General features: G+C 42.0%; 1 protein-coding gene across 7 annotated transcripts in view; it reads right to left on the bottom strand.

Moving 5' to 3' along the window:
- ADCY1 (adenylate cyclase 1) overlaps nucleotides 1–27,932 on the bottom strand; it is a 747,796-nt gene that overhangs the window by 80,666 nt on the left and 639,198 nt on the right. For 5 of the 7 annotated variants that reach the window (XM_075586430.1, XM_075586431.1, XM_075586432.1 and 2 more), the window contains 2 exons: nucleotides 21,855–22,001; nucleotides 17,230–17,328 (listed from right to left, as the gene is read on the bottom strand). In XM_075586430.1, the coding sequence (XP_075442545.1) occupies nucleotides 17,230–17,328; nucleotides 21,855–22,001 (246 nt within the window). Of the gene's footprint in view, nucleotides 1–13,434; nucleotides 13,720–15,157; nucleotides 15,861–17,229; nucleotides 17,329–21,854; nucleotides 22,002–27,932 lie in introns of those variants that run through there. The other 2 variants (XM_075586434.1, XM_075586433.1) reach the window with 2 other exon arrangements.

A 27,932-nucleotide genomic window follows, 5' to 3' on the forward strand; every position in this document is an offset into this window, starting at 1 on the left:
TTTAGTTTATGGGTTTTAATGAAGTTGTTTTCTTTCTTTCTTTGGGGTTGGGGGGAGGTCTATTATTGGAGGTGTTCTTCTTCCTCTTGTTTCTCAAGGAATTTATTCTGGTTCTTTATTGGGAAGGATGTTATGATTAGGTCCCATTTGTTTCGGAAGTTAGTCCCTGGATTATTTCCTCTCTGTTTTTTATTAATTTTGTCTATAGTAATGAGCTTGATTAGTAGGGATTTAATTAATTCCATACTTAGGGCTTCTGGTTCCAGCCATTTCATCATGATCGCCTTCCTTATCAGTTAGGAGGATCATCTCTGTTGGAAGGAGTGCTTTGTTATTCCTATTAATCCTAATTTGCCATGGTTCCGTATTAGCGAATAACATGGGTAGCGGGTGTTTTTCCCATTCCACCTTTGTCACTGTCATGATAAATTTTAATATTTGATCCCAAAACATCGAGATCTTCTTGCATTCCCAGAAGCAGTGTTTAAGGTTAGCCCTTTTTTGTCTACATTTGGGGCATTTTGTGGTTTCCGCGTCTACATTTTTCACCTGTCTCATGAAAGGGATATAAGCTCTATGCATGATTTTGAATTGCATCTCTCTCCAGCTTTCAGAGACTATTATTTTAAGAGTTCTAGTGTATCCCACCACCAGATCTTCCATTGTCTGCACTTCCTTGAAATCTTGTTGCCAGGCTTTTACATTTTTGCTATTATTTTTCTCCATTTCCTTGTCTCTGGTTAATTTAAACATTTCTGCTAAGGAGTGTTTGGGGGTCCTATCTTTCATAAAGTAGCTGTCAAAGGTGTTGTGTTTCAAAATATGTCTTTTATAATCGTGGAGGCTTCTGCCATAATTTAACAGTTGAATGTATGAGTATATTTGGTTCTCAGGGAGATCGTATTTAGTTGCCACTTCCTGGTAAGACATAAAGTCCTGTTTCTCCTCACTAATAGTGTGGCCGAGGCATTTAATCCCTTTTTTATCCCATATATAGAATTTTTGTTGTCTTTCCCTGGGGGGAATCTATGGTTTCCTAGGATAGGTAGAAATCTAGAGGACGAGTAAGATAAGTTGAACTTTTTCCTTGTTGCTCTCCATGTCATAACTGTGTCTCTGATTAGTACATTTGACCTGAGTTCCTGGGGTAATTTGTTCCACTCTGTATGGAGAATCTCGGGTAGTGAATATTGGTCAGAAAATTGTTTCTCAATTTCTGGAGAGGAATAAAACTCTTTGTCCAATATCCAGTCTCCTACGTGTCTCAGAAGGCACGCCAAGTTATAATCTCTAATATTTGGGATATTTGTTCCTCCCATTTCCTTTGTCATCTGTAATTTGTTTAGGGCTATTCTTGTTCTCTTCCCATTCCATATATATTTATTTATCCCCTTGTTTAATTGTTTGACGTCTTTGTGTTTAAGTAAGAGGGGCAGTGTCTGTAGTGGGTACAGTAATCTTGCGAAAGATATCATTTCGATAACACATATCCTTCCGAAGAGGGACAGTCGGAAGGTCATCCATGACCTTAGCTCTTCTAGGATCTTTTTAATTACCGGTTTAATGTTGTTTTCGTATAATTTTGTCAGATCTGCTTCTAATTTTATCCCTAAGTATTTTATTGGGGCTGTTGTTATCTTAATCGGTAGCTTAGCTGTGTCACTGGTTCCCGTTGGCTTGTTTATGAATAAAAGTTCAGTTTTGGAGACATTGATTTTGAAGCCCACAATTGACCCGAAGATTGATATGGCCTCAAGTATTTTCTCTACCGATCTCTCTGGGTTTGCCAGGAACAGTAAGATGTCATCAGCAAACATCGCTAATCTCAGGTCTATTTTGCCCATCCTTATGCCCTCAACTTCAGTCATCTGTCTCAAGTAGTGTCCCAGCGGTTCTATTGCTAAGTTAAACAACAACGGGGATAGTGGGGATCCTTGTCTTGTCCCTCTGTGGAGCGAGAAGGGTTCTGATATACAGCCAGCCGCTATAATATTGGCTTTTGGTTTGTTATATAGGGTATTCAACACGGAGGTGATGTTCCCACTAAAACCGAACTTATCCAACATAAAATGGACGTGGTCTCAAAGTATGTTGTCAAACGCCTTTTCGGCTTCTATAGCAACCACGGCCGCATTTTTTATCTTGTGTTTCTGTGCCCAGAGGATAGCTGAAATGACCTTTCTAATATTTTTAACTCCTGCTCTTCCCTTTATAAATCCCGATTGGTCTGGGTGTATGATAGATGGAAGTATTTTTGCCAGTCTATCTGCTATTATTTTTGTAAAGATCTTAATATCTTGGTTTATCAGGGAGATTGGCCTATATGACTCTGGCAGAAGGGGGTCTTTCCCGGGTTTATGAATAATTTTTTATATGGGCCATTTCACTTGAAGGTGAGGCGTCTTTCCCTTCTAGGAGTATCTGGAATGTAGTTTTCAGTGGAGTGTTTATTTCTTCCTTGAGTATTTTGTAGAACTCCCCTGACAGACCGTCCGGCCCTGGGGCCTTAAAAGTCTTCAAATTACCTATAGTGTCTGCAAGTTCTTTGGGTGTTATAGGGGCGTTGATGTTCGCTAGTTGGTATGCATTGATTTTCGGGATTTTAAGTTTTTCAAAGAACCTATTTATTAGTTATATTGATAGATCCCTTTTCGTATAGTTTTTCATAGTATTTTTTTAAAATAAAGCTTATATTTTCTGGTTCTGTAGTTATTGCTCCCTTTAAATCTTTTATTTTCGCAATAGGTTTTATGTTATTATACCCTCTCATGAGGTTCCACAAGAGTCTACCTGATTTGTTCCCGTGGTTAAAGAATGTGGTCTCTCTGGCTGTGTTTTTCCTAATTTCTTGTTTTTCTAACCAGATTTCACATGCCGCTTTCTTCTGCCAGTAATTCTCTCTATTACTTTGGGAGTCTTTCGTTTTAATCAATTTATAAGCTTGCCTTGCTCCTTACTTGCCAGATTAAAGCCTTTGTTGGCTTCCCTCTTGAACCTGCTGACGTATGAGATAATTTGGCCCCTCATGACTGCTTTTGAGGTTTCCCAAAACAATGTTGCATCGGTCTTGTGGGCTTCATTATCAATTTCAAACTCTTTCCACTTATTTCGCAGGAATTCTCTGAATTTTTCACTTTTTACTAGATAGTTTGGGAATCTCCAAATGTTTGGGCTTCTCATATCTATATTCATTTCAATTTCTATAAAGATGGGAGCATGATCCGAGATTACAATTTCTCCAATATCCACTTTTGATATCTTGTTTAGTAGCCCTTCGCTAGTTAGAAAGCTATCAATTCTTGAAAAGGTCGCGTGAACACTAGAATAGAAGGAGTATTCTTTTTCTGTAGGGTTAAAGGTCCTCCATGCATCAACTAGGCCTAGGGCGTCTTTTATTTGTGTCAAGTTTTTTGTTTGTATATTTGAGGGTGGAGCACCCTTCTTGTAACCAGATTTGTCCATAAATACGTCTTGTACCGCGTTCCAGTCACCTCCCTGTATAAAATTAGTACATTTATATTTTAGAATTCTTTGTGTCAGGTCTTGGAAAAATATTGGATTATGGTCATTGGGGCCGTAGATATTACCTACAGTAGGACATACTCTTTCTCGGCCGTTTTAATTTTTACTATTATCAGCCTACCTGTTGCGTCTCACTCTGTCGAAATGATCTCCACTGGAATATTTTTTTTTATTAAAATGGCGACCCCTGCTTTCTTATGAATCGCCGGGGAAAATACACACTTGTCCCACCCAGTCCCTTTGTAGTTTTGTAGATTCCTTGGTGTCTAAGTGCGTTTCTTGTAAGAATGCAATATCTACTCTCTTTTTTTTCAAATAGTTTAGCACTTTTTTACGCTTGATGGGGTTGTTTAGGCCCTTTTCTCAAACATCTAGGGGGAGCATATGGGGAAAGAGAACAACAAGGTACACAAATATAAGTGCAGACGTTAACAAAATGTAGATAGATTGTGTCTTGGCTCGTATAGATGTACTACTCACAAGAGTTCAGAGTTAATCAAGCAGTTGGCAAATAGGGTTGCCACCCATGTGGATGGCTTAGATCTGGACCCCCCTTGTTAGAGATACTCCGTCAGCAAGGTGATGTATGCAAAATAGAGAGAGAACTACAAAGTGCGATCAAAAAGGTACAACTTTATATTTAAAAACGGGTCTGTAAAATGCGCACTTACAATGTGCCAGTAAAAATCAAGCATATATCTCACAAATGGAGAAAGTAGAAGCTCCCCGAACTGCTCACCGCCTCCCTCGGGTGTCTGGCTTTCTTCCACGGATCTGTATGCCGGTTCAGAGCCGCCCTCAAAGCGCCCGTCCAAGAAGATGACGTCACGGCTGCAGAGTTGGTCAGCTACGGGTCGCGTCTGAGCCCAAAATTGGTCCACTCAACGCGTTTCGCCCAGCTTGCTGTAGCTGTTGTCGGCTTCGTCAGGAGTGTATAGAATTGGGTACAGTTGATTCTTATATACCCATTAGACAAGCTAATCTAGTTCATTAGGCAATAAAACAGTTAAACAATCTGATCTAAGACTATCATTGTGGGTGTGAAGTTGGAAATTACGTGACATACATGGAAATGCTTAGCATACATTGATTAATAAGTGCCACTGACAATGCGATAAAGAAACATAGAGCAAACATAATGATCTCGTAACTTTAAAGGTGCATACATATTTACAAATAATGATCTCATAATATTATAGGTGCATACATATTTACAAAACAACCCAACTTGGGCATTATGAAATGTCATTGGATAATTAATTTTTTAGTATGGTATATGTGTTTTGTCTGCTAGTGCAATATTAAGTGATGTATATTGTTTCATATGCGATCATAAATACGCAACAGTAAGGGGATAGAATGTATCGGGATAAATGTAGATGGGTAAACTCTATTAGTCATACTTAAATAGTGTGAAACTACTTAGAGCTCCTTATGGAGTAGGTTATTTAATGGGGTACAGTTATCTGTGTATCATCTATCAGGGAACTCGGAATTATTCTATCTCGTACCCGTAGCTGACCAACTCTGCAGCCGTGATGTCATCTTCTTGGACGGGCGCTTTGAGGGAGGCTCTGAAACAGCATACAGATCCGTGGAAGAAAGCCAGACACCCGAGGGAGGCGGTGAGCAGTTCGGGGAGCTTCTACTTTCTCCATTTGTGAGATATATGCTTGATTTTTACTGGCACATTGTAAGTGCGCATTTTACAGACCCGTTTTTAAATATAAAGTTGTACCTTTTTGATCGCACTATGTAGTTCTCTCTATATTTTGCATACATCACCTTGCTGACGGAGTATCTCTAACAAGAGGGGTCCAGATCTAAGCCATCCACATGGGTGGCAACCCTATTTGCCAACTGCTTGATTAACTCTGAACTCTTGTGAGTAGTACATCTATACGAGCCAAGACACAATCTATCTACATTTTGTTAACGTCTGCACTTATATTTGTGTACCTTGTTGTTCTCTTTCCCCATATGCTCCCCCTGGATGTTTGAGAAAATTGCTTAAATCTTTGGAACCCGTGAAACAGGTCCCACCAGTGAGGTTTGAGCTGGGTGGTTGGAATATTTTTATCACACATCACTTTTTACTTTATATTCACTATTTTTATTGTTTATAGTTGTTTGCGCCTTATATCACTTAGTTCACAATACGTTGTTTAGGCCCTTTACATTCCAAGAAGCTATTTTTACTGGCATTTATGTATTGTTGCTTTTGTTATCTCAAGTATTACCTTTTTATTCCTCCTGTTGATTTCACCCCATTTATTTTTATTCCTGATTTTCGGGTTTAGGTTTTCCCTGTTATTTTTGGGTAATGTAGAATTCCCCATATTAGAAGAGAGATCCTTAACTTGAAACTTAACATTAACATTTCTAAACTTTATCAACTTTATCGTGTATTGTACTTCACTTTTATCCAGAGAGGATGGCTGCATTCCTTCCTCTTGTGTGGCCTCTTATTCTTATTCGCGCTACCGTGCTCCTTAGGAGACTTAATTACCTCTAATACTATTGAGCTAGACAAAAGTGTTTTTTTTTGGACCCATTTTGAAGTGTTAGAGTCTGCTTGGGGTTTCTTCGCGGGGGGAGAGAGTGGGGGGAGGGGCGGGGGAGATAGTGGGGGGGAGGGGCGGGGGGAGATAGTGGGGGGGAGGGGCGGGGGGAGATAGTGGGGGGGAGGGGCGGGGGGAGAGAGTGGGGGGGAGGGGCAGGGGGAGAGAGTGGGGGGGAGGGGCGGGGGGAGAGAGTGGGGGGGGAGGGCAGGGTTAGAGAGTGGGGGGGGAGGGCAGGGTTAGAGAGTGGGGGGGAGGGCAGGGGGAGAGAGTGGGGGGGAGGGCAGGGGGAGAGAGTGGGGGGGGAAGGGCAGGGGGAGAGAGTGGGGGGGAGAGAGTGGGGGGGAGGGGCGGGGGGAGAAAGTGGGGGGGGGGGCAGGGGGAGAGAGTGGGGGGGAGAGAGTGGGGGGGAAGGGCAGGGGGAGAGAGTGGGGGGGAGAGAGTGGGGGGAGGGGCAGGGGGGAGATAGTGGGGGGGAGGGGCAGGGGGGAGAGAGTGGGGGGCGGGGGAGAGAGTGGGGGGGAGCGAGGGAGAGGAGCGAGGGGGGGAGCTAGGTGTAGCGCAGATATCATTTTGCATTTGCATTTTTTTTTTCTCCCATCATTTGCTTTAAACCTTACATCTATACCAGTATAGTGGTTACAATACCGTTGGTAAATTTCCTTTGCGTTTTTTTGTGGTTTATTTGGAAGGATTTAACCGTGATATATATGTGATTTTGGGGGGTGGAGGGAAGGAGGGAATGAGGTAGGTGGGGGGGGGGGGGTGCAGGGGTTGACACAGGTAAAAGTTTCCTTTTGTTCCCTTAGCATCTTTTGCATTTAACCTCTATAACAATGTAGTGGTTACAATAGCTTTGGTACGTTATCTTCACAGTTTCTTTTTTCGTCTATTCAGAATAATATGACTGTGATGTACTGCTGCGGCACAGTTTATTCGAGCATTTGCCCGTTCTGTGCCGCAGCAGTAGCCTGGCGCGCGCCCGAGTGTGACGGGCGCACGCCGAAGCAGCGGAAGAGCGCCCTCCGATCGGGGCGCTCTCCCTACCGCTGCCGGGTCCGCCGGGTCCCCCGGAACCCCCTGCCGCTGTCCCGCGATCGCGGGACACCAGGGCTCCCTCGGGGAGCCCCTGGACACGCGTGCAGGGGGCGCACGCTCCCGATGACGCGTGACCGCGCGTCTATGACGCGCGGCACGCCGAGGGGCGGCCACTAGCAAGCCGGGAGATTTCCCGGCTTGCGGTACCGACCACACTTCAATAAAGTGTGTCGGTAGTGTATATATTATTAGGATGGGTGGGGGGGGTATGAGGGTACACACAGGTAAAAAGTTTCCTTTTGCTCTCTTTGCATCTTTAGCATTTAACCTTGTATCTGTATCACTGTAATGTTTGCAATAACTTTGGTACATTTCCATCACAATTGTTTGCATCTATTCGAGCCACCACATCCCTGGTTTGTTAGAGGGGTGAGGGGTTGACTGGGGGGGGGGGCGGTGGGGGGCTAGAGGCGGGGGTGGAGGTGGTGGGGAGGGGGTAGTGGTGAGGAGGGGGTTTGGGTGGGTAGTGGTGGGGAGTGGGTGGGGAGTAGGTAGGGTGAGGTTAACACCGGTACAAGTTTCCTTTTGCTCCCTTTGCACCTTGGGGGGGTGAGTGGATGGGGGGGTGAGTGGATGGGGGGGGTGAGTGGATGGGGGGGGGGGTGAGTGGATGGGGGGGGGTGAGTGGATGGGGGGGGGTGAGTGGATGGGGGGGGGTGAGTGGATGGGGGGGGTGAGTGTATGGAGGGTGAGTGGATGGGGGGGGTGAGTGGATGGGGAGGGTGTGAGTGGATGGGTGTGTGAGTGGATGGGTGTGTGAGTGGATGGGGGGTGAGTGGATGGGGGGGTGAGTGGATGGGGGGTGAGTAGATGGGGTGGTGAGTTGATGCGGGGGGTTGTGGATGGGGGGGTGAGTTGATGGTGGGTGAGTGGATGGGGGGGGTGAGTGGATGGGGGTGTGTGGGTGGATGGGGGGTGGGTGTGAGTGGATGGGGTGGTATATGTGGATGGGTGTGGGGGGGGTGTGGATGGGTGGGGAGGGGGGGGTGGATGGGGAGAGGGTGTTGGTGGGGGGGTAGAATGGGGATTATGGATTTCAGGGGGGATGGAGGTCGGGAAATGCACAGTCTCGGAGGGTGGAAGTGTGCAATCAGGTGGCAGATGGTTCTTTGCCCTGTATGGGCTGGTACATGTAGCAGCTTGTCTCCCACTCACCTCCCACAACCCTCCAATGGCCCGAGTTTGCCTCCGTCCTAGCGGTGCACCAGCATCAGTACCGGCAAGGGGACGGCAGAGCGGCAAGCCCACGAGGGCACCAGGGCGGAAGCAGGAGGGTCGGGGACGGTCCCGGGGGGCAACGAAGGCCAACTGGAGGACCCACAGACCATCGCGCTCCCCCGACCCCACCAAGTACCTGACATTTCGGGCTCTCTCGTCCGCAGGGGGGAAGGAGGAGGCAGGGCCCACATCGTTGCAACCCGATCCTCCAATGTCCCAAATCTCCGGATCACCAGACGAGTAAGTGAGTGGTGGTGGTGGGGGGAGGAGCAAGTCCCTCCTGCGGCCCACACGATGCTCAGGCAGCCCGCCAGGCACAGGACGTGTCTTTGCCGGAGGATCGCCAGTCGCCGGAGCCGGGGAGTATCTCGGGTCAGAAGAGGGCAGCCTTCTCATCGGGGCCAGGATTCTACTCACCCCCGTCACACATCCAGATGAGGTCTCACTCCAGCAGTTCTCCGGGCACCTAGATGGAGGTATCGGTCACCGGTTCGGGGGGAGGGCATGGTGGGGGGGAGGGGGAGGACAGGAGTAAGGAGATGGTGGAAGGGAGTCTCATCTGTCGCTGCCACGCTGATCGTTCTGATCTTCCGCTGGGACCCCCACGAACTGCTCAGCCCTCTGGAGGGAAGTGAAGAATTCCACACCCTCTTCAGTGAAAATCTTTAGAGTGGCTAATTTTCTTTTTTGGTTGAATAGAGTGGTGCATACTCTCCCGAACTCCTTTTTTTTTCTGGGAGACTAGCATAGAAAAGTCCTGGAATATCATCATCCGTTTCCCTTCATATTCTAGTTGTTGTAGGTCTTTGAAAGCTCTGATGACATTTAATTTATCATTATATAGTTACATAGTTACATAGTAGATGACGTTGAAAAAAGACGTAGGTCCATCAAGTTCAACCTATGCTAAATTTAGACAACAGATACTTTATTCTATATCTATACTTACTTATTGATCCAGAGGAAGGCAAACAAAAAACCCCATTAAGGGGAAAAATTAATTCCTTCCTGACTCCAAGAATTGGCAATCAGATTATTCTCTGGATAACATCCTTCCCATGTATACTTATTTGGTATATCCCTGTATACCTTTCCCATCTAAAAAGATGTCCAACTTTTTTTGAACAAATCTATTGTATCTGCCATCACAGTCTCCATGGGTAATGAATTTCACATTTTTACTGCCTTTACTGTAAAGAACCTTTTCCTTTGTTGCTGGTGAAATTTCCTTTCCTCCAACCTTAAGGGATGGCCCCGAGTCCTTTGTACTGCCCGTGGGATGAATAGTTTTTTGAAAGCTCCATGTATTGTCCCTGAATATATTTGTATATAGTTATCATATCACCTCTTAGATGCCTCTTTTCTAATGTAAATAAATCTAATTTAGCTAGCCTCTCCTCATAACATTGGGCACTATTGCTAAGCCTGCTGTCTACAAGCACTCCTAAATCCTTCTCCATCAAGGATTCCCCCAATATATCTCCATTTAATTTGTAAGTCGCCTTTTTATTCTTGCATCCCAAATGCATAACCTTACATTTATCTGTATTAAACCTCATCTGCCATTTACCTGCCCACGTTTCCAGTCTCTCCAAGTCCTTCTGAAGAGAAATCACATCCTGCTCTGATTCTATTACCTTACACAATTTAGTATCATCAGCAAAGATGGAGACTTTGCTCTCGATGCCAACCTCATGGTCATTAATAAACAAGTTAAAAAGCAGGGGTCCCAGTACCGACCCCTGAGGTACTCCACTCACGACTTTAGCCCAACCTGAAAAAGTTCCATTTATGACAACCCTCTGTTGTCTGTCCTTTAACCAGTTTTCAATCCAGGTGCATATATTATTACTGAGTCCAATTTTCTTTATTTTGCTCACCAACCTCTTGTGTGAAACCGTATCAAAAGCCTTTGCAAAATCTAAGTAGACCACATCAACTGCATTACCCTGGTCTAAATTCCTACTTACCTCCTCAAAGAAACAAATAAGGTTAGTTTGGCAAGATCTATCCTTCATAAATCCATGCTGACTATTACTAATAATTTTGTTTTCCATTAGGTATTCCTGAATATTATCCCGTATTAAAGCTTCAAGTAGTTTTCCTACTATTGAAGTCAGGCTTACAGGTCTGTAATTTCCCGGTTGTGATCTAGCTCCTTTTTTAAATATAGGCACCACATCTGCTTTACGCCAATCTTGTGGTACTGAGCCTGTGGAAATGGAGTCCTTGAATATTAAATATAATGGTTTTGCTATTACTGAGCTTAACTCCTTGAGAGCTCTTGGATGTATGCCATCGGGGCCAGGTGCCTTATTTACTTTAATTTTTTCAAGTCGCTTATGAGCTTCTTCCTCAGTTAACCAATTGTTCATTAATATGGAGGTTGTGGCTTCCTCCTGCGACACTACTATTGAACTTGATTCTTCCCTGGTAAACACAGAGGCAAAGAATTTGTTTAATACCTCATCTTTTTCCTTATCTCCAATAATCTGACTACCCATCTCACACTGAAAGGGTCCTATATTTTCTTTTCTCTTTTTTTTGTTATTAAGGTACTTAAAGAACTTTTTTGGGTTGACCTTACTTTCTATTGCAATCCTTTTTTCATTATCCATTTTTGCGAATTTGATTGCCCTTTTGCAATTTTTGTTACATTCCTTATAATTCTGATACGATGTCTCCGTCCCTTCTGACTTAAAGAATCTAAACGCCTTCCTCTTCTTGTCCATTTCCTCCCCTACCTGTTTATTTAGCCACATTGGTTTTGACTTATTTCTTTTATACTTATTACCCAAGGGTATACACTGATAAGTATGCTTTTCTAACAATGTTTTAAAGACCGCCCATTTATCTTCTACATTTTTCCCTGCAAAAACATCATCCCATTGTATTACTACTAGATTAGACCTCAGTTTATTAAAATCTGCCTTTCTAAAGTTTAAAGTCTTTGTTGAACCCAAGTAATCTGTTTTTTGATCATTTATTTCAAATGAGACCATGTTATGATCACTGTTACCCAAATGTTCCAGGACTTGAATATTTGTTATTACTTCTACATTGTTTGATATGACCAAATCCAGAACTGCCCTGCTCCTGGTTGGTTCCTCAATAATTTGGGTCATATAATTGTCTTTAAGCACCCCCAAAAACCGAATTATAATTTAGGAACTTTGCAATTATGGGTCTTGGTTTGGGGTTTTGGCCCTCCTTTATTTGGCCCATTCTGTGTACTCGACTTTTAGGCTGTGGTCTTTGCTTGTGATCTTGAGCTTGTCCGGCAGCCATTTTTCACAGAAGTGGAGGAGATCACTTTGTCTGAGTGATTCAGGGACTCCGATGATCCGTAAATTGTTTCTCCTGGAGCGATTTTCGAGATCATCTATTTTTTCTTCAAGTATTTTGTTTTTTTTCTGCAGCTCTTCCAGGTTTTTTGTCAGAGAGCGCAGGGTATCTTCCGTAGCTCTCACCCTGTTCTCTACCTCCTCCACTCTGCCGGCGTGTAATGCGAGATCACTTCTGAGATCTTTAATGCCTTGTTTAATCTCCGCTGAGTTTGCCTCCAATTTAGGTGAAAGTTCTTTCACAACAGTTTTGGCTATTGTGTTGTAATCTATGTTTAGAAGTTGACTCTGGGGATTTGTGGCGTCACAGTCCTTCTCACTTGGATCAGGTCCCTGACCCTCGTTGCTGTCGGCCATTTTATGATTTTCTTTCTTCTTGTCCCTCTTGTCTGTCTTTTGGGATTTTGAGGTCATCTCTTTTGATTTGGATAAATATTTCTCCATATATTGAAGTCCAGATGTGCCTCTTCTCTGGTGGTATTTTGTTGTGGGTAATTTTCCGATTTTTCTAGCAGTTACTTTGCACTTCTCCTCAGGAGCCAACGGAGCTAACTAGGATCGTGCCTCACTGCTCTGGCGCCATACCGGATGTCAACCTAGGTTTTTTAATCAATTGCCTAGGGGTATTCACCACCATCTACTGGTAATATTTAACCTTTTTCTTTGGGTTTCTCCTGTGGAGGTTAGCGCTGAGGTTTTTTTGTTGTTTTAATTTACCCCAAAAGTATGCCATGTTAATTTTCAAGCACCACGTACGTGTCCTACTTGGTGTACTGCGGGTGGGCCAAGAATGTAAACTACGAAGGAAATCGCGAAAAAAGTGCGCTTCCTGAAAATTTAAGAAGGACTATTGTGGAGGAATTGCGGCGCTATTTTTCAATTACAGATCCTGTAATGAAAATCGTGAGAGACTCCATTAATGGCATTTTGCGTCATAGAAGGCATAGGCCCTGGAAGGACAATCTGGTGGGGATCGAATTTGCGTGACTGTTCAAATGTGGTTTATTTTTTGACTTGTTGCTTGTTTTGACTTGTATTAATAAAGAAATGTTTTTTACTAACACCATACTGTTGTGCTGTAAATGTTTTGACTTTCTGTACTTTAATAAAGGAGATGTTGCCTGTGTTAAATTTTATTAATAAAGAAATGTTTTTACTTACACAAGACCTGCACAACTCCAGTCCTCGAGGGCCACAAACAGGCCCGGTTTTGAAAACCGGGCCTGTTTGCGGCCCACGAGGACTGGAGTTGTGCAGGCCTGACTTACTGTACACCATCCTACTGTAAATGTTTTGACTTTCTGTACTTTAATAAAAGAGATGTTGCGTGTTTTAACTTGTATTAATAAAGAAATGTTTTTTTACGAACACCATACTGTTGTGCTGTAAATGTTTTGACTTTCTGTACATAAATGTTTTTACTACCAGTACACCATACACCTGTAAATGTTTTGAATTGTTGTACACTTTTTGTACTTACTCCACCAATAAAAGAAAATGTTGATTTATTTTAAATTGTACAATGGTCTACATTGATACTGTAACAAAATACAGTGTTTCTAGAACATACAGTACTGTCCGGGCATTCTGTACTGTATACTGTAGGCATGTTCAGTACTGTACATCACAAGAGTATTAAAACAATACATGCTGTACGGGTAGTAGAATACACATATGTACTGGAATACATGTAGAATAAATACATACTTTTTATTTTTCGGGTTTATTATACAGTATATATAAAAAAGTATTGTATACGGTCTGAAAACAACAGCATACTGTTTCAGGTTTTCTATGAAGCTCTCAGTTACAGTATTGTATCCTAATCAATAACAACGGCCACTAAACTGTAGACTCCAGTACGTGGTTTTTTAAATCCGATTCAGCAATGTGCAGGCATTGTTATACAAAGCAATATTATCCATCGAAATCCCTCCATGTGCCGTTTTCCGCATGAGATGATAAAGTTTTCTTTTCTGAGGAAAAACAAAAGTAAAAGTTTTACTGTAATGGTCAGGCAGTCCCCTAAAGAAGTTCCCACAGTCAGTCCCACCAATAATTTTCTCGGGGGCGTCTCCTGTTCACATGCGCATGCGCCTACTGTTGATGTGATGACACGCATATGCGTTTCAAGAAGGTTCCAATGCGCATGCGCCTAGCTTTCCACCAAATGTTCAGTATCTACTGTAGAAGCTGCTCAGCCAATGATATTGCTTACAGGAGAATCGCTTGACTGTGCATTGATATTGATATTTCAAAAACAGAATAAAATACGGCAACATTACTCACCATAGACTTTGCCAATCAGCTAGCGCCGAGCAACTGCCAGTCCCATACTCTCGATTATACACGTAGTTGACAGGTGACAACGGGACTACTACACCTGTAGTTGACAGCTGATGAGGCTGGAAATCGCTTTGGTACATGCAAGCTTGCTGGAATCTGTACGCGAAATCCGGCTCAGGCTGCAGGTATCCGGGCGGGGACAGACAGCAAGGGTTGCCGGTCCCCAGGTTTTCACTGACGGTCAGACAGTTATTGGAAGCTGGCGCTGTCGCTGGCGCATTGTTTGCCAGCGACTGACGTTTCTTAGTTGGTTTTAACATGACCTTTCGCCTTTTGAAGTCTCCATGATCAAAGGTAAGGGAAAAATCTGGTGCTACACACCAATACCCTCCAATAACACCGGGATCAATACGAAAAAAACACAGATTGATACATAACTTTTTCCTTATTGCACGCTTCCACACATGAGCATCTGGTCAAAAAAAAGTCATAGTTTTCGATAAAATACTGATAAATTTGACCATCTTATCATCTGTTGCATTAATCGCGGCCCATATTAAATAAGCGTACGTTATATCGGGTTTTTGGTACACGGACTGCAGCTGTGCACTCATCTCGGAACTCTCAGGACAATAGAACACCAGACACTGCGCATTTAGTTTTTAATATGAAAAGCCTAAATTGATACATTATTGTAACTTCTTCAGTACCAAGGTCAATTTACAATAGACCACTGTGGTATTTTTTTAAACACCTGCAAGTCGACACATTACTGAAGTGCATGCGCATTACAATTCATGAATATCTGCCACCTGGCGGATACGCGAAGAATTGCAACCAATTAAATCCGAACCATTATCAATAAACACATCAATAAACACATCAACCGCGGGTGACGCCGGCATGAATGCAACATGAATGCGGCATGAACGCGGTGAAGTGCGTGGCATTCGGAAAAAATCCCCGAAAATTTTTGGAGATGTTGGAGAATAAAAGTCTGTATTGGGCAATCGGATGACACAAAGACCCACGAGCCGAGATAATAGGTCTCCCAGGGGGCGAGACCAAGGACTTGTGTACCTTCGGGCATCTTGGGATGACTTTGTGTCAGAAACCTATTGGTTTCCTCGAAGATCCAGCCATTGGTAACACCAAGTAGAATAATGGCATCCATTTCTCTTTTATATATATTTGTAGGATCACCGGTCAGACATCTATAATGGCTAGCATCAGCAAGCTGTCTTTCTATCTCTTGCCTGTAGTCACAGTAGTTTAACACCACGATGCCCCCTCCCTTATCAACCGCCCTCACTATGATGTCCTTGTTGTTCCTTAATGTTTTAAGGGCCAGGCGCTCATCACAAGTTACATTATGGAAACTTGTCTTCTGATTTTTGAGAATGGCACGTGATTCTTTTCCCAGGAGTTTCATAAATGTTGAGATGTTGTACTTGGTTGAGGATCAAACGTACTCTTCGCTTTAAAGGGGTTCGTAGACACATGGGCAACCACAGGTGAAGCCTCAGACTTACTAAAGAAGTCCTTGAGTTTAAGGTGCCTATGTAGCTTGAGTAAGTCCACTTACCACGTGAATGCATCTTGCGAATTGGTGGGCACGAAGGATAAGCCCTTTTGCAGTATACTTGTTTCCACGGCAGTCAGGGCATGTCCAGAGAGGTTATAAATCACTGTCTCACTGGTTGCGTCTTGGTTCCTCTAGACTTCTTGCTCTCCCTTTCTGGATACCGCCGACCTGCGACCCCCTCTCCTGATTGTTCTCCGGGGTTTGTTCCATGTAACGGTGGTCTGGCGTGGTCGTCACTGCCGGACCCTAAAAAAGACTCTGTTGTGCCACTATCTAGAGCATCTGATAGGTCAGTATCACTGGTGGTATGTCCCGTCTTATTGGACATGCCAAGTTTGGAGCGTGGAGGGAAACTACGCTGTCCGCTTCTGCCTGCCGCAGCCTCTCCTAGCCCAAGCAACCAGCGGTATACATTGTGCTCTTTATAATCATTAGTGACAAGTCGCATTTTTTCTTTTTTAAACTTGATCAAGTTATCACGGTAAGCATCCACCGTAGTTTGTAATTTGTCTATCCAGTTATTACTGGTGTCCCTCGTCAGAATGTCCCCATGCTTATCATTGATTATCTCAATATCCCTCTTGATTTTAGCAATCTCCTTGCTAGATTGATTAATCACAAGGATCATAAGGTCAAACGAACATTTATTCAAGATTGCGTTTGCAGAACTCAATTTCACTTCTACCTATTGTGGGTGGGTTTTTAACCCTAAAACCCCTGGGAAGCATCCTTTTCTTGTGGTAATGGGATAGCGTGACCCCGTGTAGATAGAAGTCCACCTCCCGCTTCTTTAATTTGATTAAATCATTATATATGTCCACAGCTTTCTCAAGCCCCACCAACTGACTCAAAAAAAATCTGTAAACCGGATCTTGGCAATCTCAGCATCACTAAAACCCGCCGTGTCAGATAGATTAGAGAAAATCCCAGAAATGTCAGCAGGTGATGCACTCCCCCTTTCCCCATGTGCTCCCCCTATTGATCGTACACCCGCGCATGCTGAGTTATGGATGCGCAATGCACATTTTTGTCCCCTTTGAGACACCGTATATTGGTGCTTATATTTTACCATGTAAGTTACCCGACCGTTGCCATGGCGCTGTCGGGACGCTTGTAGTACACGCTGGCGCAGGGAGCGGTATGCGTCATCCTGTGGGGCTGTGAGCAGTCTATCATCGCAGTGCTGTGTGATTGGTTATCTCTATTGTTCAGGTGGGTGTGTTTCTTGATGAGCTATGTGTTGTCGGCTGTTTTTAATGATTAGGTGCGTGCTCATTGGATGAATTTTTTGTCTATGTTGCACTGGGTGATGGTATATAAGGAGTTACACAGGCATTTGACCATTGCATGACCCTGAGGAAGGTCCCGTTACGGTGACTGAAACGTTGGTTGCAGTGCCTCTTTTGTCTACAATACAGACTTTGTTTTGACCTACAGTGTGCTATCTCTTATTATCAGGACATCCCTCTGGTAATTATTATCTCTATACAGACAGACAGACAGACAGACAGATAGATAGACTTTCTACATATACTGTAGTACCAGCATGCATACTAGTAGAAATGTGTTAATAAATTATGAATACATTTATTATGTTCTAAATCTATAATGTTACCTTTGTTCCAGTTGTTGGAACAAGTCCTACAGCTCCCATGTAAGTACTTCCGATTGTCTTGATTTTTTCAATGTCTCTATAACATTCTTTGTCCATGAGCTATATAAAAGCAAAACTAATAAACATTATACAGCCATGGTATTCTTAACAAACAGCCATGATTTTAAAGGAGAAAGTTGATAAATCTCAGTAGTTTTTCTATATAAGGGTTAAGCCATTATTAGAAAAAAAAGAGCTTAAATAATTAAAGGGTTAGCTTCAGCCTAATAAAAAAAAATTAAACATGTGTTATAGTACTTAGGAACTGGGACTATAATAAATACACAATATTTTTTGAGTGATTGATTGAAATAGCCAAACACAAGAACAGAAAGCCTAGTTGCAAGCACTCTAACACTACAAGTGGTGAATGAGGTATTTAAAATTATTTTAATGTCCAAAATGAATATAAAATAAAGGGCTTTAAAAATAGAACAACATAGTGAAGTGACTAAGATCGATATTGTATTGTATGTCTTAATTTATATAGCGCCAAAAGTGTACTCAGCGCTTCACAAAGAATACAGTACAGGGAATTTTAAAAATACAATAAGTGCAGCAAAAATCAGACAATGGGAAAAGAAATCCCTGCCCAGAAGAGCTTGCAATCTAAGAGGGTTGAGGAGAAACTTACAGAGACAGCAGATGAGGGAATAAGTGCTGTAGATGGGTGTGCTTGGCCACAATGGGTGATATAAGTGACTGTGGGACAATAGCCATGAGTGCAGGCTATTGGGATGCTTGATTTGTGGGGCAAGTTTTAAGGTTAGTCAGTGTTAAATTAAAAGGTTAACACCATTTACAGGGGAAGAGATGGCAGGGAGGTGTGGGTTAGATCAGGTGCGTATGTCTAGCTTCAGGCTTAGGGGAGATCCCCAGCAGCAGGAAGGAGTAGATAGAGGGTGTGAATAGAGGATTTGTGTGGATTCTTTTTATTGAGGGGTAAAGAAGTTGTTGGGAGAGAGGTGTATAAATAATGGTGCAGTGGGGGTGGGGATGTTGTAGAGAACAGAAATGCTCACAAAGGAGTGAGGAAACAGTAAACAGAAAAAGAAATAGGGAGGGCATAGTGAGATACAGGAGGAGAGACTTCCCAGTTATTGGAGGATAGGAAGAGTACAAATAATCACAGCTTTTAGAAAGTAAAGTTCTCACAGTTATAAAGTTGTTGTTCAGAGTTCAGATCTTCCTCAATTATCACCTCCAATTTCAACTCCAAGATTAACTCTGCCACACACTTAAAAGTTACACTATGATGTTACACAGCCATATGGCTCACAGCCAAAGTATCCTGCCTTAAGTATTCTAAAACACAGCCACATTGACTAATAATTAAGGGAGGGGTCTGCCTAATCAACTCAGACACACCAAATTGTTAATTACATTTTAGGATCTTGCAAATTGATAGTAGAATCCAGCTCACACATACCAATATTAAAACATTTTAAAATCTGTAGCAATTGACTGTAGAATCCAGCTCACACATACCGATATGTGAACACTGTAAGAGTGCTCTCGATCAAAAACTTGTGAAGGTATATGGACTAGTGTCCTAATACTGAACTATAAAAATATATATAAGTAAGCCTTGTAAGGCTGGTATACTGGGGACAGATGTACAACTCCCTGATTACCTATAGATGATTCTATATTCGGTCCGGATCACGGTGCAATGTAATGCACCCTTAGCGCTGTCTAAGTCAACAGCTCAGATCAAGATCAGGAATCAATAAGGCTCTAATTGATGTTTTCCTCCTGCATTGATACTGATCATTTGTACTGTATCAGCGCCAATGTCCGTGGAGCAGTTAGGTAGTGAGGGGCTGTTAGTATAGCATGAACAGACTAGTGTGTCCCAAATCAGTATTATATCAGCAATGATTACTTATGGACTCATATAGTATAAATTGCACAGTTAGCCCAGAGCAAAGTGTGGTACATTATCACGCACTCTTCGCGCTGTCTAAGTGAACAACCCTGATCAAGGTCCGGAACCAATAAGGCTCTAATTAGTGATATCCTCCTGCATCAATGCTGATCGTTATATTATATCAGTGCCGATGTCCGTGGAGTGAAGTGGTAATGGAAGACAGCAGTGATTACTGTATGCACACAGTATTGGTGCATAAATTGCACAGTTAGCCCAGAGCGAAGTGCACTACATTATCACACACTCTTAGCGCTATCTGAGTAAACAACCCTGATCAAGGTCCAGAACCAATGAGGCTCTAATTAGTGATATCCTCCTGCATCAATGCTGATCGTTAGTATTATATCAGTGCCAATGTCCGTGGAGGGATATGGTAATGAAAGACTATTAGTATAGTATGAGCAAGCTGGTTTGTCCCAAATCATGTACCGATCATCAGTCTTATATCAACAATGATTTCTGTATGGATTAGCATAATAGCAGTGCATAGATTACACAAATGGCCCAGAGCTTAACAATAGTATGCACAATCCATGCATTGGTACTGATCATGTGATTATATCAGTGCCGATGACCGTGGGTGAGTGCTGGCAACGACCAGAGCGTTATGGGAAGCTATCCAGCTCTGTGAGGAACCGCGAATATGTCAAATGATTGGGAGCTTGTACAGTATCTATAGGGTCAGAGGGACACGTAATACCCAGTGTAGAGGCACCGTGCTTGGCTAAATAGACACTGCAGAAGTGCTAGTATGGAGAGTTAGTACCTAAATGCAGAAATACGCAACAGTGTAGCTGTTCTTGAATTGCTGAGGTCACAATGAACGATCAGCACATGCATGGAAGATTGGCCTAGCCAATCTTCCATGCACACGCAGATCGTTCATTGTGACCGCAACAATTCAAGAACAGCTACTCTGTTGTGGAGTTCTGCACGTATACAGTGCTTAGTGCGTGATAATGTACCGCACTTTGCTCTGGGCTAGCTGTGCAATTTATACTATATGAATCCATAAGTAATCATTGCTGATATAATACTAATGATCATTACATGATTCGGGACACACTAGTCTGTTCATGCTATACTAAGAGCCTCTCATTACCTAACTTCTCCACGGACATTGGCGCTGATACAGTACAAATGATCAGTATCAATGCAGCAGGATAACATCAATTAGAGCCTTATTGATTCCTGATCTTGATCTGGGCTGCTGACTTACAGTAGATAGCGCTAAGGGTGCATTACATTGAACAGTGATCCGGGCCGAATACAATATCATCTATAGGTAATCAGAGAGTACATCTGTCCCCAGCCTTACTTATATTATTTATAAATAACCAATTCAACTGTTGCTTTATCTTTTACTTATATCATTTTTATAGTTCAGTATTAGGATACTAGTCCATACACCTTCACAAGTTTTTGATCGAGAGCACTCTTACAGTGTTCACATATCGATCTTAGTCACTTCACTATGTTGTTCTATTTTTAAAGCCCTTTATTTCATATTCATTTTGGACATTAAAATAATTTTAAATACCTCATTCACCATTTTAGTGTTAGAGTGCTTGCAACTAGGTTTTCTGTTCTTGGGTATGTATATTAGCCCTACCCAGTGAACACCTCACTTTCACCTCAATTTAGCTGTAGCGGGGTTCTATCTGTGTTTCTCCTTGATTGAAATAGCCCAAGCTCTAATTTGTAGAGGCCAAAATTTGGGAGAGGAAAAAGCAACATGTTGTTCAAATTAAATGGTTACTGTGATCAAATCAGAAATGCACTGTGATCATTGAACAAAACATGGTCATTATATTTTACAGTGAATTAATTCATATTGAGAGTATATATGTATCTTAAAAAAAAAATCAGTTAAATCTAGAGATGCATTATAAAGAAATAGATGTAGAGACAGTGAGATTGAGGTAACACAAAGAAAGCCCATAGTCCTTTACCGTGATATCTACACACAAAATTGTAATGGATCATGCCAGTGTTTCTAGTTTGTATCCTTATTCCATCAATGAGTAATACTGTACATCTGTGTCATTTAATGCACACCTTTTGGACTTTCAAATGTCCAAAAGAAATGTCAAGGGCAGTAAGGCAGTGATTAAATAGTGTTATGGATTCCCACCTGCATATCACAATGTTAACATTGTTTTTTTGGTTCACTAAATAACGAATACTCAAATAAGAATGAATAATTGTCAGAGGTTGTTCTCATTGACCGCCCATGTACTGTAATGTAAAAAAAATAAGCACAATCACCAGGCACAGTTGCTCTAAGCAGTATTAAGATACTAATTGTATTGGCACGACATACAGTAAAACGTATGCATTGCTGCCATTAAACCTATACAGGCCTGATGATATCTATATTTTTCCATGTTAGACTAATGAATAGCTATGAAACGAGACAGCTAATTTGAACAAGCTGAATAAATATGTTCGTTCAGAGCAAATTACTTTTTATTATTTATACAGTAAATAAACAATTCAACTGTTGCTTTATCTTTTACTATAAGGAAGTTAGTATTTTATAAGAAGGTTGCAGTTTTATGTTCATTTAGATATACAGCATGTTATAATATGTAAACATTAATTGTATATTGTGAATGAAAGATTTTTAAAAAATTACATTAAAATCAATCCTCACCTCATCAAAATCAGCAATTATTTCATTTAAAAGTCGTAAACATTCCACTCCCATGTTATTGCCATCAAGTTCAATGTAAAAATCGTTGAAATTTGGAATGGAGGCAAACATTACACCGACTTGTGAATATGACTGATAATACAGATCCTGCCAGGGTTAAAAAATGCTTTAGAGTAAACATTAAGAATATGAAACTACTGTATTAATTGTTATGCTGAAAATTACACATTTATCATATCAGAAAAAAAGAAAAAATAGTGTCGTTGTTAAAATCGGATTCTTGTCATATAGAGCAATGGCACTGCAAGAAATGCACTCACATTTATTTTTCTTGGTAATTGCTTTAGAATACATATACAGTGCTTTCTTTTCTTTCAAATGATATTCCCAAGGCATCCGTCTCATTAGACAAAAACAGCATTCACCATGCAAGAAAAAAAGGGTCCAGTTTATTAAGCACTTATTCCCATGATCTGTTATTTGTATTATGTGTTATTTATATGATGTCACGTGTGATACAGTACTTCTGTGAAGCGCTATGTACATTAATGGCGCTATATAAATAAAAACATACATTAAACAATTTATAAGAATAAAAAAAAGTGTGGTCATTTTTGGACTTGTCCTCAAGGCATTGTCCCCAATTACAGATTGATGTTCAGATGGATAAAACTGGAAGGACTCACAGCTCTTTTATTAATGCAAGGAACGATAAATAATATTGTGAGTGAGATTATTTAATGTTTTTAAATTGTCTAATAAACGTTTTGCACTGTTTTGGGACCCTTTTTTCTTGCATGGTGAATACTGTTTTCACCGAATGATATTGTAGTGCCCTGAGAGGGCCATCTGAAAGAAGCAGAAGATATATTTGAATGCAACTACCTAAAAAAATAAATGTTAGGGCATCTCTTACCACTGTTCGATGTAACATGAATCCTATTTGAACAATATTACACTATTTTGCATGCACTTGAAGACTTTTACATACAGGTTTCTGCTATTTTGAGCTTGGGAAAGCTCTTGAGATTGGTCAAAGGACTGAAGAATCCTTTTAAGACTTTATGTAGATTTAAATATTATACATTTCTATATTTGATTATATCTTTATGTTTATGTTGTACGTAATTACTACGGCCAGGATACATCAACCTTCATTAAAACAAAGTTAATATCGCACCCAGTAAAAAAGAAAAAAAAGGCATCTTATTATTTTTTGATGCATGATATTAAGATTGCAATAATAATTTACTGGGTGCGATATTTGACCAAAAATCGCGATGTGGGAATTAACACAAACCATTAATGACACGTTAATTACTGGATTGTGATTGCATTAATAATATTTCTCTCATAGATTTCTGTAATATCTATTACTACAGTACCCAAAGGTAGAAATAACATTGACCCCTTTGATGCCTGTGGTTAACAAGGTATACCACAGGTACCAAAGGGGTTAATACAATAAAAAAAAACTACAAAATCCACCTCCATTGGCTACCTTAGTGGCTAGTACAGCACTGCCATACAATTATTTAGCAAAATGTGGATAATAGGTCCATTGCCCATTGAAAACCTTTTAAACATTTTTTTTCAGTAAATACATACACTAAATTATCTACAAATAAATGAATGAGTATAAATAGAAAGTGTAATACGTGCTATAGAAAGAGGGAAAAGATAAAGTCAACATTTTACATATTTATGCCACTTAAAGGTAAAGTATATGGTTGCAGCTAGGAACTGAAAATGTATTATCCGTGGCATGCAAACCAAAATATAAGCACAAGAAAATTTCTTCAAGAACATAGTTAGTGATATCAATACCAATAGATAGCAGTGTCCCACTTACCTACCTCCCTTTCAAATCAATGTTAAACACATTATGATCTTATGCTTCTATGTGCAATATCAACCATATTCTATCTATTATAATATAATATATACTATATATAGTATCTCAGTTGCAGCCATTTTTGGGGCACAGGTGTCCCTCCATGTGATATCTATATCCTTAGTTAAGTTATGGTGGGTAAAAAAAGTGACAAAAACCCTCCACAACAAAGCATATAGCAAATGGATATAATTACTGTATGCTCATTTGCATGTCTTAGACAGGTCTGCAACCCCGCCTTTCACCATTATCAGGTGGTACACGGTCGGGAAAGCCTGCAGATGAACAAGCCACTCAACTATAGTTTTATGTGCCTATGCTGTATTGCGCAAATGTAAGTGCAGTATCCTTTGGTTTAATACATAATTTTGTTGACAATTGCATTTGAGAGTGTCATCTCTGTCACACTGAGGGTACTATACTGAGACTAGCTGCTTTCTACTCATCTCAAGAGTCCCGAGAATATTAATATGCATACTGCCTTCACCTGATTGGGAAAGTGTGAGTCCCCATTTCTGTTAAACCCAGTTGTCATTTATTTTGAAAATAATACACTATATATTATTTTCATTTTTCTACATATGGTGATATCTGCGCTCCCCAAAATCTACACCTGACTGTCTACTGCAAGAGAACCTGGACCTTCTCTTCTTAGGGTTGAGCTGCGACGTTTCACAATTCACATTATATATACACATGAGCACTTTCACATAATTTGATTTGAGTTTGGATATTTTATTAATTATTTATTTTTTGTTTATTGTTATTATCACCTCTTGAAGGAGCGTCTCACAATTTTTTTTGCACTTTTCACCATTATCACCTCGCACACAGCCCTTCCACTGCAGCAAGGGATTCTGGGAAATGACATGCGAAATGACATGCAAATGAGCATACAGTAATATATCCATTTGCTATATGTTTGTTGTGGAGGGTTTTTGTCACTTTTTTTACCCACCATAACTTAACTAAGTATGGTAAACCGTGTCCCTTGCTTCTTTTTTGCATAGCCAGCATAACCAACCCCACACTGAAGAGACCCATTAAGGTCGAAACAGTCTGTCTGTGGGTGGGTTTGCTGGCTATGCATCTTAACCCTGGCTGTGCTCAAAGCTGTGACCATGCAGCAAGCTTAAGCTTATAGGGGAACCATGTTGAATGGTTTTGAAGCAAAAAGTGGCACTGTGCGCTCATTTGCATGTCATTTCCCAGAATCCCTTGCTGCAGTGGAAGTGCTGTGTGCGAGGTGATAATGGTGAAAGGCAGGGTTGCACACCTGTCTAAGACATGCAAATGAGCGTACAGTAATATATCCATTTGCTAAATATATATAGTACTTGTTTCTAAAAAAATGACTCTTTTCTCTCTCTCTCCCACTTTCTCCTTCCCCTCAAAACCTATATCTTAGGGTCTGAGCGAACTTGAGAATTATGGCCGCCGGCGGAATTGGATGAATTTGCACACATTTTTTAACAGCAAGCAAATATTTGTTGGCAAATCAAATATTAGCCAAATTTTGGCAAAATATTCACTCATATATTTTTACATACTCGCCCATTTTAAATAATTTGGCGTACTAAATGTCACGGGAGACCAGTAGTTTTAACACCTTTTAAATTCCGGGATCAATTTACTAGGCAGACAAAGAAGTGGAATAAAATGAGGTTTATTCTGGTAAAACCAGCAGACATATAATGAAACACAAAATACTGTTAATACAAGCTTACTGGGGGTATAGGGAGAGTCTCTAGTCTCACTAGGTGCAGGGCTCCTGCTTCAAAAGGCTTACCCATTCCTCTCCATGTCCAGGAACCCCATGGTACTCTTTTCGGGAGAGCTACAGTACCTGGCTTTCCCGGCTAGCCGGATCTTCATTGGATATTGGAACTTGCCCGCATCTCTAGAACTTGTCCTCAGCTAAGCTAGGCTTTCCCGGCACCTCAATGCCCAGTGCTTTGCTATTCCGAGCAAAGTCCTTTTGAAAAGCCTGCCAGCGCTTCACTGGACCAAGTCAAGGATTAGTCTGGTTCTCTGATCGAGCAGTCCCCTTACATAGACCTCGGTGTCCTACAGTATGTTCAACATGGAGAGGGGCATGGCAACCAATCAGAGAATGGATTGTTACTGCAGCAGCCAGTCAGGAGCTGGGGGCTTAGCTTGCTGCATGTGTCAGAGGAGGGGGAGTATTGAGGGGCTCAGGTAGCCGGTGAACAGGAAACCCACTGTGTAGGCTTCACCAAGCCTGGGAGAACAAAGAGACTCCCCCGCGGGGAGACTTCATCTCTGGAAAGGTACTCCACCCTTCCCTGCTCACCAAATGGCCCGACACCTCTTGACTTCCATCCTCCACTTTGATCCTCCATCTCTATGCAGACATCCTGGTTTGTCGAATTACCAGGACTGTCTGTATAGAGATGAATACACATTTTAAAAATACATTTCTTTCTCTCACTTTGGCTCGTGGTTTTAATCAATAAAACTTAGCAATTGCTGGCAGTGAAAACAATATTTCACACACGTACCCACAAATCATATGCGATTTGCAGGTAAAATTATGGTACAACCGGTATTGTTGCCCCAAAACATTTGACACACATTTTAATACTTTTTTTCACCCCAGTATCCACTATTACAGTCCAGTTCCCGAAGTCCCAGTTCTGTACGTAGATTGGTACAAAACAGACACCACGGTTTTTAGATGTAACCAGCCGGGCTTCACCTTTATTATGAAGGCTGGCTACCCCCACGTCATACCTCCCCCCTTAATATGAAAGCTCTAGGGCAGTCACCACATCAGGTGGATTCCCAAGCTTGGATGTCCTGAAAGCTCATTGGTCGCTGGGTATATCCTTTCGGGAGAGACTGTTCGTGTTGCCATGTTCACTGCCCTTCTTGTGCAGGATGGTAAAGTCAAATTCTGCAAGGCAAGGCTCTAGCGCAGCAACTTTCCATTCTCCTCCAACACCCGCTGCAACCAACGCAGGGGATTGTGATCCGTGATAACAGTAAAAGTTCGGCCATAAACGTAGGACTGGAGCTTCTTCAGTGCCCAGACAATCACCAAGCCCTCCTTCTCAATCGTGGCATAGACAACCTCCTGAGGTAACAGCTTGTGACTCAGGTAGACAACCATGTATTCTCCCCGATCTTAGCCTACCTGGCTCAGCACAGCCCTGATGCCATAGTCCAAGGCATCGTTCTGCACCAGAAACCACTTGCTGTAATCGGGAGCAACCAGAATTGGAGCAATTGCCAAAGTGAAATTGAGAGCCTGAAATGCCTCCCCACATGCGGTAGACCAGGCTACCAGAACCAAGTTTTTTTTGGGGTCAAGTCAGTCAGGGGTTTGGCCAGGGAACAATACTGGGGTTCAAAATAGCCAGCGGTAAAATGTCCTGACCTGTTTCTTGGTTCATGGAACTGACAATCAACAATTGTTTCCACCTTGGCAGGCTCAGGTTTGACGTGCCCTCCTCCCACCCGGTGACTGAGGTACAGTACCTCCGTCATGCAGATCAGACACTTGGATGGTTTGAGGGTTAACCCGGCTTCCCTGATCCTCGCTAGTAACACATGCAGAAGATGTGCCCCCCAAGAGTCACTAAACATAGCAATGCCATCTAAATATGTCCTCGCAAAAACCTGCATTCCTTCCAGTAATCAATTGACCAGATGCTGGAAGGTAGCCGGGGCATTCTTCACCTGGCATAACCAAAAATTCCTATAAGCCACTCGGGGTGATGAAATCTGATTTCTCCTGCTCTCCTGGGTTAATGGGATCTGCCAATACCCCTGGGAGAGATCCATGGTAGTCAGATACTTTGCCCTTGCAAGCTCATCTAAGAGCTAATCCGTGCAGGGCATGGGATAGGCAACTGACACGGTCTGAGCGTTGAGCTGCCAGTAGTCTACAGAGAACCGGGTAGTCCTGTCCTTCTTAGGCACTAAGACTACAAGTGAAGCCCAAGGACTCTGAGACTGGGCTATTACACCTAGGGCCAGCATTGCTCCTGTTGGGGAGTTTCAAGCTGGCGACCAATCCCCACCTGCTCCACTGAACTTCCCTGCCTGGCATCTTCCAGGAGATCCGGCAGAGTTTTGCTCACTGGATCCCCCAATGGTGGGCTACAGATAGTAAGCACCGCTGGCTCACTCTGTGATAGGCTTTCAGCATATTTATCTGG

The sequence above is a fragment of the Ascaphus truei genome, chromosome 2 (genome assembly GCF_040206685.1).
Source record: "Ascaphus truei isolate aAscTru1 chromosome 2, aAscTru1.hap1, whole genome shotgun sequence".
NCBI classification, from domain to species: Eukaryota; Metazoa; Chordata; class Amphibia; order Anura; family Ascaphidae; genus Ascaphus; species Ascaphus truei.